Source organism: Cupressus sempervirens, chromosome 8, assembly GCF_028749045.1.
Source record: "Cupressus sempervirens isolate cs-2001-9-10 chromosome 8, ASM2874904v1, whole genome shotgun sequence".
NCBI classification, from domain to species: domain Eukaryota; kingdom Viridiplantae; phylum Streptophyta; class Pinopsida; order Cupressales; family Cupressaceae; genus Cupressus; species Cupressus sempervirens.
The window spans coordinates 136,757,795-136,776,814 of NC_143125.1; the positions used below are offsets into that span (position 1 = coordinate 136,757,795).

Below are 19,020 nucleotides of genomic sequence, written 5' to 3' on the forward strand. Positions count from 1 at the left end.
AAAAAATAATGTTTAGCAAACTTAGTGAAACTTTAGGTTAATTCTTTTGGATCCCTTGGCGGGGCGTTACACAAGTTTCTACTAAATTATCTAAGGACCACTTTGTAGAACAAATGTTGGTTAGCATCTCTTCCTAACCAAAATAGAAATTAGAAACAACAGAAGTGTTAATGCTGATTTGAGCCCACATTGTTTGTGGTGTGGGGATGATTATTTCCCCATTGTGATAAGAATTAAAAAAAAATCTTGTGAGGGAATCGCCACATATTCCGCCTTCCCCTCTTCCATCATTACTAAACTTGTGAATCCTAAAATACATAGCTCTAACCATATTAAGGTTTAAAAACTAGCATTATGCATGCATACCATCCATCTTTGACATAACAAACGAAGTAAACGGAGAATAATTTGTCATGAAAAATATACCTGGCTTCATCCTATACGATTTGATTGATGGAAATTCATCGCACATAGAATGTATAATTTAGTTTTAAAAGACAATCCTTTTTTCATATTTATATTACTATGTAATTTTTTCAATTACTATTATTTTATGTCATTATTATTTTCTCTTTTTAAAACTTTTATCCTAAATTATGTGTTTCGACACTGAATGAGTGACTTATCGTATGAATACTTCATTGTTCCTTCAATGCACGAAACTGCACAATGTCGCAAGATCGCAACAAGAAGTCTCTTCACTTCAAATAATTCTATGATCCTACATAGGCACAAAAATGCACCACAATTTTCAACATTCGAATGTCAAATGAGCAGAATGTATTCATTTGATTTAGCTTCTTCAACGCATGGAACTACACAACATTGCGAGATCGAAACAAGGGGTCCCTTCGCTTCAAACAGTCCTGCAATCCTATGCAAGCACGAAAATACACCACAATTTTTGACCTGCGAATGTCGAACGAGAAGAAAGATATTCATTCAATATTTGACTCATTCTATGTAGCTCCTTCGTCGCACGAAACTGCACAACATCGTGAGCTCGCAATAAGGAGTCTCTTCACTTCAAACAGTCCTATGATCCTTTCCAGGCACGAAAATGCACCAAAATTTTCAACCTACAAATATTGAATGAGCAAAAAGATATTCATTTGATATTTGACTCATTTGATGTAGCTCCTTCAATGCACGAAACTGCACAACATCGCGAGATCACAACAAGGAGTCCATTCACTTCAAACAGCCCTGCGTTTTGCACAAGCACAAAAATGCACCACAATTTTCGACTTGCGAATGTTGAATGAACAAAAAAATATTCATTCGATATTTGACTCATTCAATGTAGCTCCTTTGACGCATGAAACTGCACAATATTTTTGTTCACCCAAGAAAGCTCGAAACTACACAATATTTAGAAACATAATAAAAGCTAATAGAAAGTATAGAAACATCTTTACTTTCTTTTTTTTAAAGCAAAACTCCAAAATGATTATATATAAAATCACTCAAAGAACAATTAATTTAAAAGTTAAAGAGCACAAGAAGCTAATAAATTTATTCATACACTTGTTCTGGGGAAACTTATAATAGTTATTTGAAAATAATATGAAGTAATAAATTTCAATAAATTTAAAACCAATGTTGATTTTCTTTGTTGTAGAAGAATCTATGACTTATCATTTATGGCTTGAGATCCTAAGCTGTAATCCTCATAATATTCTGCTTTATAACTAATCTCTTCACCACACACTTATTGTATGGCTTAAGTTCCCGAGCTCTAATCCTAATAATATTTTGCTTTATTACTGATATCTTCACCACATGCTTAACCCCCAAGCCATTTATATTCTCCAACATAGAGTTTAACTCCATCCGCAATGGCTTAGAAAAGAAGCAATGGTATATAAGAACCTTCATAGTGATGGATATGTTTGAGCTCCATTTTTGGTGGACTTCTTGATAAAAATCAACATTTTGTTAAAATGAGTTGAGTTTTTTAAAAATAAAAAATAAAAACTAAACTTTTAAAAGTTTTACAACAATGTATTGCCTGAGATGTGTATCCACTACTGAAAAAGGAACATATACATACAATTAAATATGCCATGATTTATACATACACAAAATATAATAAATAATCTTTGAACATTTTTCTCAACATCAACTAGTTTTGTTCTGAATGATTTTGATATATGGGAGGCAAATATAAACAAGATAATGCTAAAGATCATAATGTCTTCTAAGAAACTTATAGCTATAAATCAAAATATTGATATTCAAATATCTTGAAAATTCAAATGAAAATTATAACTATAGAAAGATATTAAAATGGATTGTTTGTTATAAGTTCTAAGATCTAAAACTTCTCATTAGTAGGATAAAAAAATCAAATATGATCTAGAATCTCTCATTAAATAAAATATATATATATATATATATATATATATATATATATATATATATATATATATATATATATATATATATATATATATCACAATGTACAGATATCTCTATGTATGACATCTAACTTGTTATTAGGTCAGAATCTTAACCATAAGTACAATTCTATGTGTAATTTGATAGAGCCTAAGGCATAATCCACTGAGGAATTCTGATCAGCACTACCCTTCTATTACCATCTGTCGTTTGTTTTCCTCTATTTATGCTACTGTCAATATATGATATGATAAATGTCATATGTATGTATGATATATAATAAATTATACATCACAGCATAGCATGTACTTTTCCTCTAGGGCTTAGCTTGTCCTTGAAAATACAACCCACCATAGCTTGTCCTTGAAAATATTACCCACCAAAAACTAGTTTATCAATGTAAACTAGGAAACTAAAGAACTAGATTAGAGAGTCCATCAAGCACCTATTATATATCTTTAATTGTAGTTATTAACTAGCACTTGCACCAGAAAGAGGCACAAGAGGTACACCAATAGGTTTTTCTTTTTAAAGCAAAATTAAAGAGGTGTAAAACAAAAGAAGGATTTCAATTTGGTAATGTACAATTTACTTATACTCTCTTTCATATTAATGAAAGTTATTTATATATGCACTCCATTTTTTATGATTTGGATTGTAAGTCGCCTTTTTTAACTAAATTGGACATGTCGAAATGATAAAGTATATACTTTTTATGCCCAAGCTTTACTCACATAGGATTTCTACAGAGAACTTTTGGTGTTTTGTATATGGATGCAATTGCACAATATAATAATGTATCATTACCAACTACGATTGAATTTCAATATGACACTGGAGAAAATGCAACAACAAATATTATCCAACTTCTATTTTCAGTATTGAAGTCCAATAGTTTGGCCACAAGCACATGCTAATATTGATTTATCCAATATGTAGATTGTATTTCAACACATTTTATGTTGAATAAATCAAATAATTCGACATAAATAGAGCAATTAGAGAAAAAAACTTGATGCAAATATAAAGCAAATAAATACAAGCATACATACAATGATGTGGATTCATATTGTCCATCCATCATGAAATGCATAATGTAGGTTCTCAATGGGCAAATAAATTAATAACTTTGACCCCTAAATGCAAAGACATTTTAGATTTCAAGGTATGAGAATGAAATTTAGGAAACAACCCATTGTATCACATACAAGATTTTAGATTCATGATATGAGAATTAAATTTAAGAAAAATGATGAATCTCAATTGAATTGCAAATGATGTGGTTAAAAAAGCTAGCCACAAAACTCATGAATGTAATTTTTTTTCTTGGTTAAGATTAAAACTTTTTTCAAACAAAATGACACAAGACATTATGATAATAAACCATCTAGATCTCAATAATCATGACTACCACCTCTATTACTCAATTTTACACTTAACACCTCTACTTTTTCTTTGTGTTGTTGCCTTTCACTTTATTCCTCGAATACATCATACTTCTCACCAATACTTCTCTCTCCTAGATTACACCATATATAATTTAATAATATATTACTATATGATCATTTTCAATATTAATAAAATATATATTATAAACAATTAAGCATATTTTCAATTAATAATAATAAGATGAAAATTAAAATTAATAAAAAAATTAATCATTAAATATATAAACATATTTAATAGTTTTAGATTAAGGTAAAAGCAGATTTTGAAGGGGCCCCGAAACCCAATACATCAAAGAGAAAGATAAACCATTAAGCACAACCAGGGTTTTAAAAGGACCTGAAACCAGCCAAACAACTAAACCAGGTTTTGCACGAACCTGAAACCAGCAGATATGACCAGTAAAATTAACCAAAAACTCTGGAATCTGAAAGGACAAACAGACTGGAGCAAAGCAGCCAGGAAGGCTATCCAAACCAGATACCAGAAAACCAGAGACAAAACCATAACACCAACCCAGAAGAACCAGTCAGCATAAGGGAACAAAAGATTATCCTTTTAAAATGAGGTTACCCTTACGTGACCGAAGGGTCATATCTAAAGGGGGAGCAAAAGGCTTAGCCTTCTTCCCTTTAACCGCAATCCAACCGTCCTCAAACTTCGCTGCTTCGGTCACCCAATCCTCAGAGGACAAAGACCCGTGGAACCCAGGGGACGTAGAGGCCTCAGCAACCCTATGAGAGATAGACGACAACTGACCCCTAGGAGGGTCAACCGAAGCAGGGGGAGAGACCAAATCCTTAACCACCAGCTTGGAAAGAACGCTGCCCACAGCCACTGAATCCACAGGATGAGACGCCAAAGCAACCTCCGCAACCACCGGCACGAAAGGAACACTAACTTCAACCTCTGAAACTGCAGGAGCAACCGAGGATTGTTTCACCGTATAATGCTCAAAGGAGGCCCCAGTCCAGCAAGAGGGGGAACGCCTGGGTTTGGATTTCCCAGCGACACAACGAGCAGCAACGTGACCCGTCAAGTGGCATTTCCTGCAACGAAAAGGGATTCCCTCGAAATCCAACATTTGAGACCAAGACCCCCTCGGGGAATCCAAACAGACCGCCTCAGGAAGACCTTTAGAAACATCCAAGTCAACAAGGAAGCGAGCATAGGTTGAGTGGAAAATATCCGAAGTGTCAGCATCCACATATAAGAAATCCCTAATAGCGTTCCCAATAGATTCAAAAACTGAATCCTGCCAAAGATGAATCGGAAGATTAAGGAGCCGAACCCAGATAGGGTACTTATTAAAGGATTCCGAGAGAGGATCAAAATCCATATGCCACGGTTTGGCCATAACTGAAAATCTGCCCTACCAAGAGAAATTATTGTGACATAAAATAATCTTCCTATCATTAGAATCTTGAAACTTAGCTATAAAAAAACCTTTAGCACACGGAAATATGTGAACATTGTTATCAATCAGTGGCAACCAGTTCTTGGAGATCCAACCATGTAGATCAGCAAGGGAGGGCCAATAGCCACGGAAGCGAAAAATTGCAGCAAAAAAAGAAAGGTCATCTATCGTTTGGAAAATGTCTTCAACTGAATCTGGATCCAAAGGGACCCTAATAGGCTTTATAGCACTTACAGGCGAAACCAAAGAGGGGCCAAATGAGTTAACATGAGGGAAAGCACCATGAAGCCCAGCCTCAAAGGCGGCAACGTCAGCGAAAGTTCTTCCCCCAGAACCAAAAGAGCCTGAACCAGGAGCAGGAGAACCAAAAGCCGACAGAGGGGCAAATGAGACCTTACCCCCATCCACAGAAGAGGCCGAGCGAGAAGCAGGAGCCTTAGCCCCACCCATAGATGAAGCCCCACCCGCAGGAGGAGCGGGAACAATAAACAACTCCAACAGCCACGCTGGAACAGGACGGAGACAGGGGAGTCGCAGCAGATCTTCCAGTTTGAAAAAGCACCTGGGCGGGAGAGCGGGGAGAGCAGCCCATGACATAAGTTTATTTCATGATACTTTTCTTTTCTTTTTTGAAAATGCAAACTTCCTTCGAACATCTACACAACCCTAAAATATATATATATATATATATATATATATATATATAGTATTTTATATATTTTTTCAAATGGTCACAAAATATCCACCTACATAAAAAACTATCATCAAATTTATCTAATATGATTTTGATTTAGTTTTACAAAATAAAATAAAAATAGATAAAATCATATATGTTATAGAATAAAACTAATTTATTACCTAAAATAAATTCAGGACAAATTCTCATTATTAAAGTGTTGTCTAACATGATGATTGACTGTTTTTCAACTTTATTATTAATTAATTCGCAAGTCACATAAGTGTAATTTGTGGGTTTTGTTGGTTGGTAATATGTTGCATTATATGGCACAAAATACATTTTAATTGATTATGCAATACAAATAGTCTTAATCACTAAACTTAAATGCAATCACATAGATTAGTGTTGAAAAGGAAAATGAAGCCTTTCTTTCAATATATGCTTTTATTTTTTATTTTTTATTATATTTTGCTCAAATCTTATACTTTTACATGTCTTCTTTATACACTACCTTTTCCTTGTGAGGCCTTGCAATTGGAAAGAATGTGCAATTTTTATATATTTGGCATGGTGTTATCTTTTTTTAGTGGTGCCACCCTTATAAACCCTTCACGTCCCTTGTTTATGCTTTCAAATTTTGCATTTATAAAGGGACAGATGGCGGTAACCTCCTCAACTTGGATTCTATTTTCCTCTTCTTCACTTGGTAATGACTGGTGCATACAATAAAGGAGATAATGGAGAATGGAGAATTCCTGCAGATTTAGATGGATGCATATAAGGTACTTACTATTGGAAGTGGTTCATGCTTGAAACGAAACAAGTTATTAGTGCAAAATTTTGCATAAGGTACCTGTTAGCCATTTTAAATCTGTGTGTCTATACTACTTAAAAACTAACATGGCATGACTTCTGTCTTGTTGCTGATTCTAGCCTGAATCCCCTCATCTTTGTACTCTCCACGATATTGTCCATCCAATGAGCAGAGACCCATTATGCATGGATAAAGTGAACGAGAAGATCCCCAATTATTTGCAAGTGAAGGGCTACAATGATTGTCGATATCTAAGAGCTCAATCCCCCAAAAAAAAGTAGTGAATTTTTCCAATCCATTTGCTTATGGGGGAAGAGTTTGTGGATCTAGTGGGGGAGGAAAATGTTCCTAAGAAATAACATATTCAGATAGTTCCTCAAGATGTGGCAAATGTTCCTAATGTACCATCGATAGTATTTGAGGGACCCATGAAACGAAACCCTAACATTCATCATCATAAATTTCAGCTGCCTGAGTGCCCCTCATGGACCACAAAAATAAATATACCGTACATCACCATAAATCAAATATTGTTTGAATTTGTATAAACTTTTGCATAAGCATCCTACACAGCTGATAAGCACAAAATATATATACTTTCAATCTCATTAAACCACAATCATTTATGTTCAATCTTAATCAAAATATATTTTTTCTTGATGGTCATGTCTTTTTAAGAGTGTACGAAACAAAAAATAAACTACCTTAAAACCCGCTAGGGTTCTGAGATGGGCTCTACATTGAGATCCAGGCTCCCAACAGGTGTACACTCAACTTCGTTTTTACAGCAACTAAAACTTTTTTGTGTGGAAATTGTATCTCTATTAAGAAGACAAGAAAAATGAGGGCTTCCAAATAGACTTCCTTTTTGGTATCATGGGTAGACTTCCTTTTTGGTATCATGGGCACCCACATGTTCAGCTGTATGAATCTCTTGAAACCTCATTCTCTTCTGTCTAAGATCTCTCGGGGCTTCCAAATAGACTTCCTTTTGATATCATGGGCACCCACATGTTCAGCCGTATGAATCTTTTGAAACCTCATTCACCTGTCTAAAAATCTCTCTGCATGTCTTGTATCCTATCAATCAAAGCAAAGAATTCTGTGAACCCATCTCCATTTTCCCCCCGTTCTTTGTCTTTTATTCTCATTTGCACATGACATCTTCAAGCTTCAATCTGAGATATTTGTAGCATGAGTCGGACACACAGAAGAGGAGATTGTCCAATTGTGAAGAGCAATCTGCACTACTTTTCACTTCGTCTCAACTATTCTTTTGATTGTGCATTGTAATCATTCATTCCTTACATTCAAGGAGAATTAACAAAATCTTCCTTTTTCATGAACAGAGCCAATGTTAGTGAATCGCCTAATTCTGTGTAATTCATGGTATGCAATTTGTGTCTACTGTCTCATGGATGTAGCCAACTTTGGTGAACCGTCTGAGTCATGATTTATGTAATTTGTGTTTATTATTTAGTTTTGTTACATCATCCTCTTTAACTCTGCAATATCCATATGAATACCTATAGGATGCAAACCACTTCACATCAGAGAGCACTCACATTTCACAGTTGCACAAACTTATTAAACGACTGCACAGAATATTTAAACGATTGTAAGGAAAGATTATTATTGCCCAACTACTACACTAAATCCACTGAATCTCTTGAGATTACATCTGTAATGACAAATTGTTAATGGCAACAATCTCATCAGGATCCAAACATGATTTCTCAAAGATTTTTCCATTATGGGACTAGATCGGAGAAGTCAGAAAATAGCGTTCAGTACTGATTCATTTAATGCGCTGTGATTCCTGAGAAATGCCTTTTTTTATAGCAGTAAAAACATGATCACAAAATCCATTTTTTAAAGCCTGAAACCATTTTTCCGGCATCTATTTACCAGTGTGGCATCTATTTACCGGCTTGAGTCAGTTTCCAACTGGAGGCAACTCCAGAAGGTAAGCCTATCGGCTAATTAATTATTAATTAATTTAAAATTAGCATACACTGAAGCTTTTATTAATTAAATAAGATTTGGAATACACTCAACTTTTTTTCCTGATTGACAATTACAGCCAAATAATTGTGCCGACCACATGCAACCAACCAACCAACCATTGAAAGAATACCCAACCAAACGCCCTTATTCTACAGAGCTAGTACCATCCATCTTCAAAGAAAACCAGAGCACTGAGTGCTACACATTTAGCTCGTCCAACAAATGACACTCACAATTACTATTCTGAACCTGTAAGACCATGAAAACCAAGAACACAATAATGACTGATCTTAAACAAATTTAGCAGAGTTGCTCCCAATTACAAACTTTTATGTCCAAGGAGAAAATAATCAAGCTGCTCCCTGTTAACACAAAGGATAGACCTGAACAGTTCCACATCTACAGAAACCACAGCTCCTAGCGAATGCCTCTTAAAACCAAAGTCGCATTGACGTTCTTCTCTGGACACCCTGGACTTTACAAAGAAACACCCAGTTTCAGGAGTTTTCACCAGCACAGCACAACATATGAAATCCTAACAATATAACACACAAACTATTTATATCATCGCTGAAGACAAGCAGAAACTTTCGGATTCCTCTAATGTTAGAAATAAAATATACATTATTAAGATCCACTATCCAATGTCGATGGAATTCTAATAAATAAGGACGAAATCAAATACAAAAAAGTTCGGCCTAGAGCAATCAAAAGTAGACCTAACACTATCCAATGTCGATGGAATTCTAATAGATAGAGACGAAATGACAAAAAAGTTCGACCTAGAGAAATCAAAAGTAGACCTAACAGATTTTTATTAATGTTAAAAAACATTACTTCGAATACACAAATGATTGCAGTATATCAAATGGCTGATACAGGCCCCAATGTCACATCAGTAAAACAACTGCCTACGTATCGTTACACGACAGGAAATTTTTAACATTGCAGAACGTTTTTAAATCAATTAAAACTCTAGATAAGAATATTGCAACTTAGAACAATGTGAACTGTCCTTAGTCCTACTTCTCAGATGTCGTAGATCGATAAAATATTAATGGCTTGCATATACTTTAGATAACCCCAATCTAAATTCAAAATCCCTACTGAAGTCTCGATCACCTAATCTCATTCAAACGGCCCTGGGGTATTCAAAATTCCAACTGAAACCCCCCTAAAACTCTACAATATATATTCAACATGCGGGAATATAGATCAAGCAACAGCACATTTGAGAGAGTACAAATCAGAACTTCCATCACCAGATATTTCTTATCAATGGACATAATCAAAACTTACTACCCTACTGTCCAATAACAAGCTCAAAAATTAATCAGAACTTCCTATCACCAGATATTTCTTATCAGTGGACATTACCTTACTATCCAATAAGAAGCTTAAAAATTACAGATTTATAAGACCAGATATAAAGATTACTATTTACTCTCCAAAAACGAGCTTAAAAAGTTAAATTTTAGCGAGTACAAATCAGAACTTCGTATCACCAGAGATTTCTTATCAATGGATATAATCAATACTTACTACCTTACTAAACCTTACTATCCAATAACAAGCTCAAAAATCAAAGATTTCTACCACCAGAGAGAGAGATTTCTATTTACTCTCCAAATACATGCTTTAATGTTATAATTTCTTAGAAACTTAAGATTATATGGGAATAAGTAGATAAAAGAACAACGATAAAGACCCAGATTATCTTCCCCAGCCGAAGGAAGCTGAGATTTCTGTGCTTTTCGGATACACATAAGTCACACACGATTTTCATCCAGAAAATTATACAAACTAAAATCCTACAGTGCACAGGATTAAGCTAGGAAAAACAATGTCATTTAAACAACAATGTTATATTAAACAAAACTCAAATTTAAGAGAACAACATCATATTATGATTCATGTACACACCAGCTTTGATGAGCCGTAACTACATAAAGTATAAGCCTCTTTGATAAGCCGTAACTACATAGAGTATAAGCCCCATATTTATCGATCATTCCAGAAAAGACCTATTTCAAGCTTTACACGTCCTCAATAATCAACAACCCTAGATCATAGGGATTGTCAAGTATGGCACAATTATCTAGGGCTAACCCAAAAAATTGACATTAATCAACAGGATGTTAATCTCCAATGGTCTTTTACATTGCTCTTTAGAAAACGAGAGTATCTACCTGAAAACCCTAGCTCAAAATGATAAACTTAAATGTTCTAGCTGGAAAATACAACTTAAATTCAAGATATATTGAGTACTTATTTTTATTCATCAAACCCTACCTCAATTTTTTACTTCTTGCAGTCAAACCCTAGGAAAAAACCAAGGGTTTTCCAAGGATCTATCCAGCGATGAAATGAAACTTAAGAACAGGTCGTATGAATGCGTATCCCAAATTGTCTTTTAAATTTTAAGAACAAAAAAACTTAAAATTAACGCCTAAAATCCCCAGGACTAGCGCTTCTTTCCTCGCGCCCAATTCCGGGTGCCTGTCAGTTGTGCGAATCATTTACAAGATTCCCTTTGCGAAAAAAATTTAAAATGAAATACGAAAAGGTAGATCGAAATTTTCTTTACAAGAATGGCATGATTTAAACCCCTATTTCACATCTTAATCACAGGGATGATTTCCTGCAACTTCGCGGGTCACATCGGCTTCCGAACCACGGCCTGCATCACCAGGCTCTCCATCGCGATCTTTCTCTCCGTCTCCATCGCCGACGCTCTTCTCAGAGCAAACCTCAGCTGCATCATCATCCGTCCCAACATTATCAATAACATTACTGTTATTGTTGTCAATTACCGCACAGTTATTAGCATTAGGGTTTCCACTTTCCAAATTCATCATTCGACGGCGCAAATCCTCCATTTCCTGCTCCATCAAAAACAGGCGCTCCTTCAGCGTCAGATTCTCCTCCTCCAGCCTCGCAATGTGGTTGTCCTGGTCATCAACCCGGTTTTCCAAACCCCTGGACACATCAAGAGCACCGCTAACAGGAGGAGACGATGTGGAAGGGAATGTCATCACAAACCGGCTCAAATCTTGATCAAGGCGCCGCTCCATCTCCACGTGCTCCTCCACGTCACTGCCGCTAGTCGACTCATCATCGTCTCTCGTTTCACCTTCAAAGCCATTTTCATTATCACTGTCCTTGAGACGTATGAAACCCTTCATGGAACCGTATCCGTAAAGCCCCCACTCCTGTTTGGCCATATCAGCCAAACCCTCGCGAGCAGGTGAGATAATCGGTGTGGGCAATATCGCAGGCGTAACAGGGCAAGGCGAAACCAGCTCCGCAATACCGCCATTCCGCTTCGCCTGTATGATAAAAGAAGTGGTATTCCGGGGCGCAAAAGGGGCAAATCTGTTAAATTTCTTCTTAGGGTAATATTTCCTGGCCTTGAGACGGTTCTGCGCCTGTAGCTCGTGCAACCTCGGAGGCTCGTAGTTTCGACCCTGGGACGTCGGGATTGCTCCAACCGCAGCCGGATCAGCTACCGTACGCTTACGTTTCTCCGACTTGTTCCGCATCTTCCATTTAGCCCTGGGCGCCAAATAAGTCGATCGCCCCTTGAAACCCTGCGCAGCTGAGGAAGACGAAGGGTTTAGATTCATGTGGCCCACGGCCATACTAATATTGTCCTCGCGAGGTGGTGGTGGCCTGGGCGCTAAAAAATTTCCTCCGTTGTTCTTCCACCCCATCTTGAATTTCCCCGGCGGAGGTCCTAGGTTATTATAATTCATCATGCTCTTGTTGTCTCCGTGGTTCATGATCTAAATCTTCTGCAACACAAATACGTTAAAACAACAGATCTTTTTAGTTCTTGCCAGGTATTGTTCGATTTTCACAAAGATCGTAGTTTTAGCTTTGAACAATTGAAAACTTTTCCTTTCGCTCTCCTCCGCTAATTTTGAATGAGCTAACGAGGTAGCGCTTGGTATTTATAGAGTTTCTGGAAGGACCGCAAGTAGATCCACCGCCTTAAACCACCGTTGGATTAAATCGAAGGGTTTGGAATGACCGAGAGGAGAAGTTAGAGATATTATGAAGTATATTTTAATATTTTGTATTTTGAGCGGCTTTTATTAGGCATTTTAAAATATTTTCTATTTGAGTGGCCTTTATTAGGCAAGGACATGTGACATGATGATAAAGTAGTGGGGGCAGCTTTCCGAGGGAACTTGATGGACACGATTGCCTCCAAGGAGTATCATATTCCAAGCTCACAAGTCTTCTTTGAGTTGGGAATAATGTATGGAGTTTCTAATTCTATTTTAAATCAAACCATTGTACATTAAAACTATTAGTGAAGTTATACACTCATAAAGTAGATGAAACGTGATTCCATCAATAAGTTTTATTTAAACAAAAGAAATCTTTACTATAGGTATAAGAAGGAAAACATATTTAAACTATGTTGATTTGTTTGGTGAAATTGAGTATGCATGATGAGTTAGAGTGGACATTAAGTTTTATTTTAGAATTATGAGAAAGAGTGCAGTTTTTTTTATTAAAATAGTATTATTTTTATTAATTTATAACATAAAAAATATTCATAAAAAAAGGATGGGATACAAGATAATTCTATTAGAGTTTGCAAGGTATCGAGTTTAGAATTCAAAAATAACATTGGGTAGGGGGTCGGCTCCAAACAGATCATTGTGGGGACAAACAAATATTCTATTCTATTATTTTTGGTTGCCTCTAATGCTATTTTGGCATGGGCATTCAAAAATGGCAATGGATCAAAGCCTATTGCTTTAGGCACCATTATGTTTCTTCCATATCTGGCCCTTCTAATTGCCCTACTCTATAATGAGGGGTCGGATGCAAAAGGCCTCTTCTAGAATCCCCTCCCCCCAACTAACTAATCTACCTCATGCAGGGTGGGTGGCCGCTATTATTATACTCTTCAAATAGGGGGCAGGCGTACATTAATTAACAAGATATATTACTTGGGTGTAATGCCCCGCTCGAGAACCCAAAAGAAATAAACCTAAAATGTTACAAAGTTTATTGAACATTTTTTTTAAACAACATCAAAGTAACAATAATGCAGAAGCAATATTTACATACACAGCAAGAACAAGTAATCAATTACAAATACAGTTTCAATTCCTCAAGGGTTCCTTCACGTTGAGTCATATTTAAGAAATTTTTATTAATAAGTTTAAGTCTCAATTACATTTTCCATAATCATAAAATGAATAAACACATACATAGTCATATAAGCAAATGCATAAGTACAACTAATAATATGAAAGCACATCTAATGAATAACATTCACTGCACATGTCACAATGTATGTGAAAATAGATACAAGTACATCAATATACAATACAATATCTCGTAGGATCTCAAAACACATGATACATAGATACAAATGAATATAAGTCTTCAAGATAAGAGGAAGAATGTTAATGGTACCATTGTATCAAGGAGCATCCAACATCTGTCAATCTAAGGGGGACCCAAACGGTAAGAATACATTACCTCCCAACCGTGTGGTCACCTAATCCAGCTCCCACTCCCACCATGCAGGAGAGATAATATATGATCCACAAATAGATAATCAAATCATCAAATAATCCTAGGCAAGGAATCTTGATAGCCAAAACTACCTCAAAGGTAACACTTACTAATCAAAAAGATAAGATACTCCAAAAGGAAGAACACTCAATCCAATACCAACATCATACATATACCAAGAATAGATCAAATCACCAAAATCATATGATAAAGTCAACAAAAGATATCCACCTCAAGACAAAAGCCACATGTCAAAAGTACATCAACCATAAATCACCAACCACCATTAATGAAAGTAAATAACCACATTAAATACATTCAACGAGAAGTACACCACCAATAACAACACCACCAGAGGAAAATACAAAAAAAAAAAAAAAAAAAAACTACGGAGGAGACAATGGAGCCTATATTCTAGGGAGTGTCATCACATGGTCAAACTATTTGAGTTACCCTAGACTGATCTCTGAATAGATCTCAAACCCTCAACTGTTGACTTACCCTGGACTAGTTACTCTGAACCCCAAACCCTCAACGTGACACATGCAGAGCTAGAAAACCCTCTCAAAAAGACGAGGCAAACCAGTCATACTATCATCCCATTCTCATCCTTAGTCTATACAAGCACTCAAGGCATGAGAGGGGCAAATATCTCTAACTTGTCTTTTTAGTGTGTTTCCCCAAAATATTAATTATTAGATTATCACTTATTACATAACCTACAATAGGTTACCTTGACACTAACCACTTCAGGTCCTAGACCCCTACTGTAAGCCACTCCCAAGGATATGTACCTAGACAACCTCCCAAAAATCACAAACCACAATAGTGTCTCATACCACAAGAGTAATATTGATTGAATTTGGTTCCTTGATGGGAAACCCAAAAAAAACATTGGTTCTCAAAATCCAAGTTCTCATAATGCTCAATAACATAAAGCTCTTAAAACATAAATCTCAATTCAAATCATAAAGTTCATCATGACATCCTGTCAAATAATCATAAAAGAAATCTCAAAAATGCCTCTAGTTCACATGCTAACTTGGCCAACTAAACAACCCACAACGAAAAATCATCATGAAAATAAACATCACAAGACTATAATCGAATATTAGAAAACCCATAGTTTTTAGCCATAAGTAAATAATATATTATGAGTGCATAAGTAAATAATAATATATATAAATCTATTGATATATACATACAAATTTATCATCATATATATAATGTAACGCCCCGCTCGAGAACCCAAGATAAATAAACCTAACATGCTACAATGTTTACTAAACTATATATTTATTTAAAAAGTTTATAAAAATTAGTTTAAGTCCCAAGAAAATGTTCATCATCATAAATAAATAATAGATACATCAATGAATACAACTGATACAATGAGAACACATCAAATGAATAACATCCACTACACATGTCACAAGGTATGCAATAATAAATACAAATATACAATACAATATCTCGTAGGATCTCAAAGCACACGATACATAGATACATCAAATGAATAGAAGTCTCCAAGATAAGAATAAGAATGATAATGGTATAATTGCATCCATGAACATCCAATATTTGCAAATCTGAGGGGGGGCCAAATGGTAAGAAGACACTACCTCTCGACCGCGTGGTCACCTAATTAGGCTCCCACTCACACTATGCAGGAGAGATAATGTATGATCCACACACGGATAATCAAATCATAAAATAATCTTAAGCAAGGAATCCTGATAGCCAAATCTACCTCAAGGGTAACAAAAACTATGCAAGAAGAAGAGATAATCAAAATCAAAAGGACACTCACTTTAATACGAATACCACATACCAAATCAACATACAAATACCAAGTACAAATCAAATATCAAAACTAAAAAGATACAACCACTTCTAAATCAATGTCAAGTGTTACAAGCACAATAACCAACAAATGACAACTATCGTCAATAAAAGTAAACCACCAATCACTAACTCCTGTAATAAGAACACTATCAATGAATAACTGATCATTCATTGATAAAAGTCAACTCCCAACAATAAATGATATCCAATCAATGAGTAACAACTCATAATAAATATACCATCAACAGTAATATCAAACAAGTACACCATTAGGGGCAAATATTAAAAAAACTATGAAGGAGACTCAAACTACATACTATGGAGTGTCATTACATGAGCCAACTCTAAGGTTACCCTGACAGTCTATTGGGACCCCGACCCCCTAGTGACTCTATGCGGAACCAAAATACCCTCTCGTGAAGATGAGGAGACTAGTCATACCTCTCAAGGTATCATCTCACTCTCATCCTTAGTCTACACAAGCACTCAAGGCATGGACAAGGAAAAAAACTCTAACTTATATTTTTTAATTTATCTCAAGGCATGGGGAAGGAAAGCATTTTAATTACTATGTTATCGCTTGTTACACAACTTACAATGAGTTGCCCTGGTTGTAATGCCCTACCCAAAGATCCTTGGAACACAAGGATAAAACATGCACTGAATAACTTTTTTCTTGAGATAAGTTACTTAACAACATCATAAAGTCTTGTGTCTACTTCCAAAGATCTCCAAGCGGAAGTCTACATGTTCACCAACACCAATGAAAGTCTTACATCTATATCTACATGCTCACCAACATTAGCAGAAGTCTCACATCTACTTCCAAAGATCTTTAAGCTCAAAACCACAACTCACAAACCAAAGATCACACAAATGATGAGAAAATACTAATGGGAATTTCTCATTCAATCCCAAAGTAAAAGCTCCTGGCATGGTTAGACATACGAGTCCATATTCACAAATCATATCATAATCAAGAATCACAAGCAAAGACCAACAACAGTCATGCAGAAGATGAGGGATCAATGTTACATCTACTCATCTACTAGACACATGCTGAGAGATAATGCTCACTCCTAAAATTTGGCTAAGTCTGATATCCTAAAGCCTTGAAATTTGACTAAGTTTGAATTTTTGAAGCCCTGAAATTTCATAGAATCTTTATCTTGACTCAGAGAGGGCTGTAACCTATCTCAAATGAATCGTCACATATATTAAAATATATCCTAAGTATACTTAGATGTTATATTTTAAACCCCATAGAAAATCTATTGAATTAGGAAGGAGTGCAACTCTAAAGGGTACCCAAAACACCCTTCAACTCTCAACCAAAAATTCCACAGATACCTTTTGCTTTCTCAAGTAGGTTTTTGCAAGAAATTAGGTGACATTTTACAACAACCATGTGATATTTCTTACAATAGCTAGGTGATACTTTTTGCATGGGTGATACTTTTTACTATAATCAAACAATACTTCTTAGTATGGCCAAGCAATAATTCTCAGTATGGCCCGGTCATACCTCACCAGTGTCGTACAATATTTCTCAATACTATGGTGCAATACATTCCAATATCGTATGATAGAACTCCTTAAGGCATGCGATACTCTTCTAGTATCACCCAATGCTGAACCATTGTGGCCCAAGATTGAAAAGAAATAACTCAACAAACAATCAGAGGGGAGAAAAGTTAGGACCTCCACATCGAGGAGTATTGGCTCCACTAATTGAAGCTTGGACACTCGAATGCATGAAACATAGGACACCATACAACAAGGAGCAAAAAACATCTATCCATCTAATCCATAATAACATATGAAGGAACATGTGGAAAGCAACATCGCAATGTATATACATGATTCATAAACCAAACATCATATGAAGGAAAACATAAATATCTAAGCACCAACACAACAAAAACTCGTGCATGGTTCATCCCAACTGAAATAGCATCATGAGACATTAAAGACCCTAGCCATCCCCCACACATAACATCCCAACTACCAACTAGATAGTCAGAGTTGTCTTATGAAGGAGTTACTACTACAAATATAACTAACATCATAAGAACAAGAAGATCTAACATGCTATTCCAACAAAGCATAGATACTCCAACTAGTTTGAATCAAATCATCTAACCATATACCTATATATGCAAAATTGGGGGCCTCTAATCCTCTCATACACTTCAACATGGTCATTACTTGTGAGATCATCCTGAAATAAACATTGTATTATTTATTCGAAAAGTCTAACAGAGCGACATGTTGCCTTCTCACGAGAAGGATTATGCCTTTACTCTCAGAACAAGAAACAGGCAACCAGACCTCTAGAACGAAGGATTTATGCAGCTAAATGAAAATGCAATTAATTTGGATGAGAGATGCAATTGTTAATCTAAGAAATGAAGAAGCATAGTATGCTAAATGGATGCATATTTAAAATCTAAATGATATTACAATGAAAGAAATAAAGCTATGCAAATGTGAGTAAAGTGAGTAAGAATTTCAACATAAGTTCGACGCAAATTCCAAAATTCATCCTCTCTAATGAGGAATGGAGAGCTTCTTTTATAGAATCTAAGAGGTGATCGACAATCGAGATTAATCAGAATGGATGGTCAAGATTGAAGAGGAGAGCCAGTCATAAAGGAAACTTCCTCATGAAAAGGGAGTTAACTGGTTGCCTTTGAGTGATAAAAGGAGTTAACTGGTTCCTTTTTGAGTGATAAAAGGAGTTAGTTGATTCCTTTTTGAGTGATAAAAGGAGCTAACTGATTCCTTTTTGAGTGAATATTTAATTTAACTTATTCTTTTTCAAGTGAATATTTAATTTAATAAAATAGAATATGACCTAATAAATGGATA

At 35.5% G+C, this 19,020-nt stretch overlaps 1 protein-coding gene across 1 annotated transcript; it reads right to left on the reverse strand.

The window, feature by feature from the left end:
• Positions 1-10,647: 10,647 nt before the first annotated feature.
• Positions 10,648-12,699, reverse strand: LOC149541928 (uncharacterized). The gene has a single exon (XM_089796989.1). The coding sequence runs from the start codon at positions 12,543-12,545 to the stop codon at positions 11,385-11,387; it is 1,161 nt and encodes a 386-aa protein (XP_089653115.1). The 5' UTR covers positions 12,546-12,699; the 3' UTR covers positions 10,648-11,384.
• Between the last annotated feature and the right edge of the window lie 6,321 nt (positions 12,700-19,020).

What these genes read in the sequence shown, in the direction of transcription:
- LOC149541928 (XM_089796989.1), bottom strand. Translation starts at nt 12,545, where the DNA reads ATGAACCACGGAGACAACAAGAGCATGATGAATTATAATAACCTAGGA.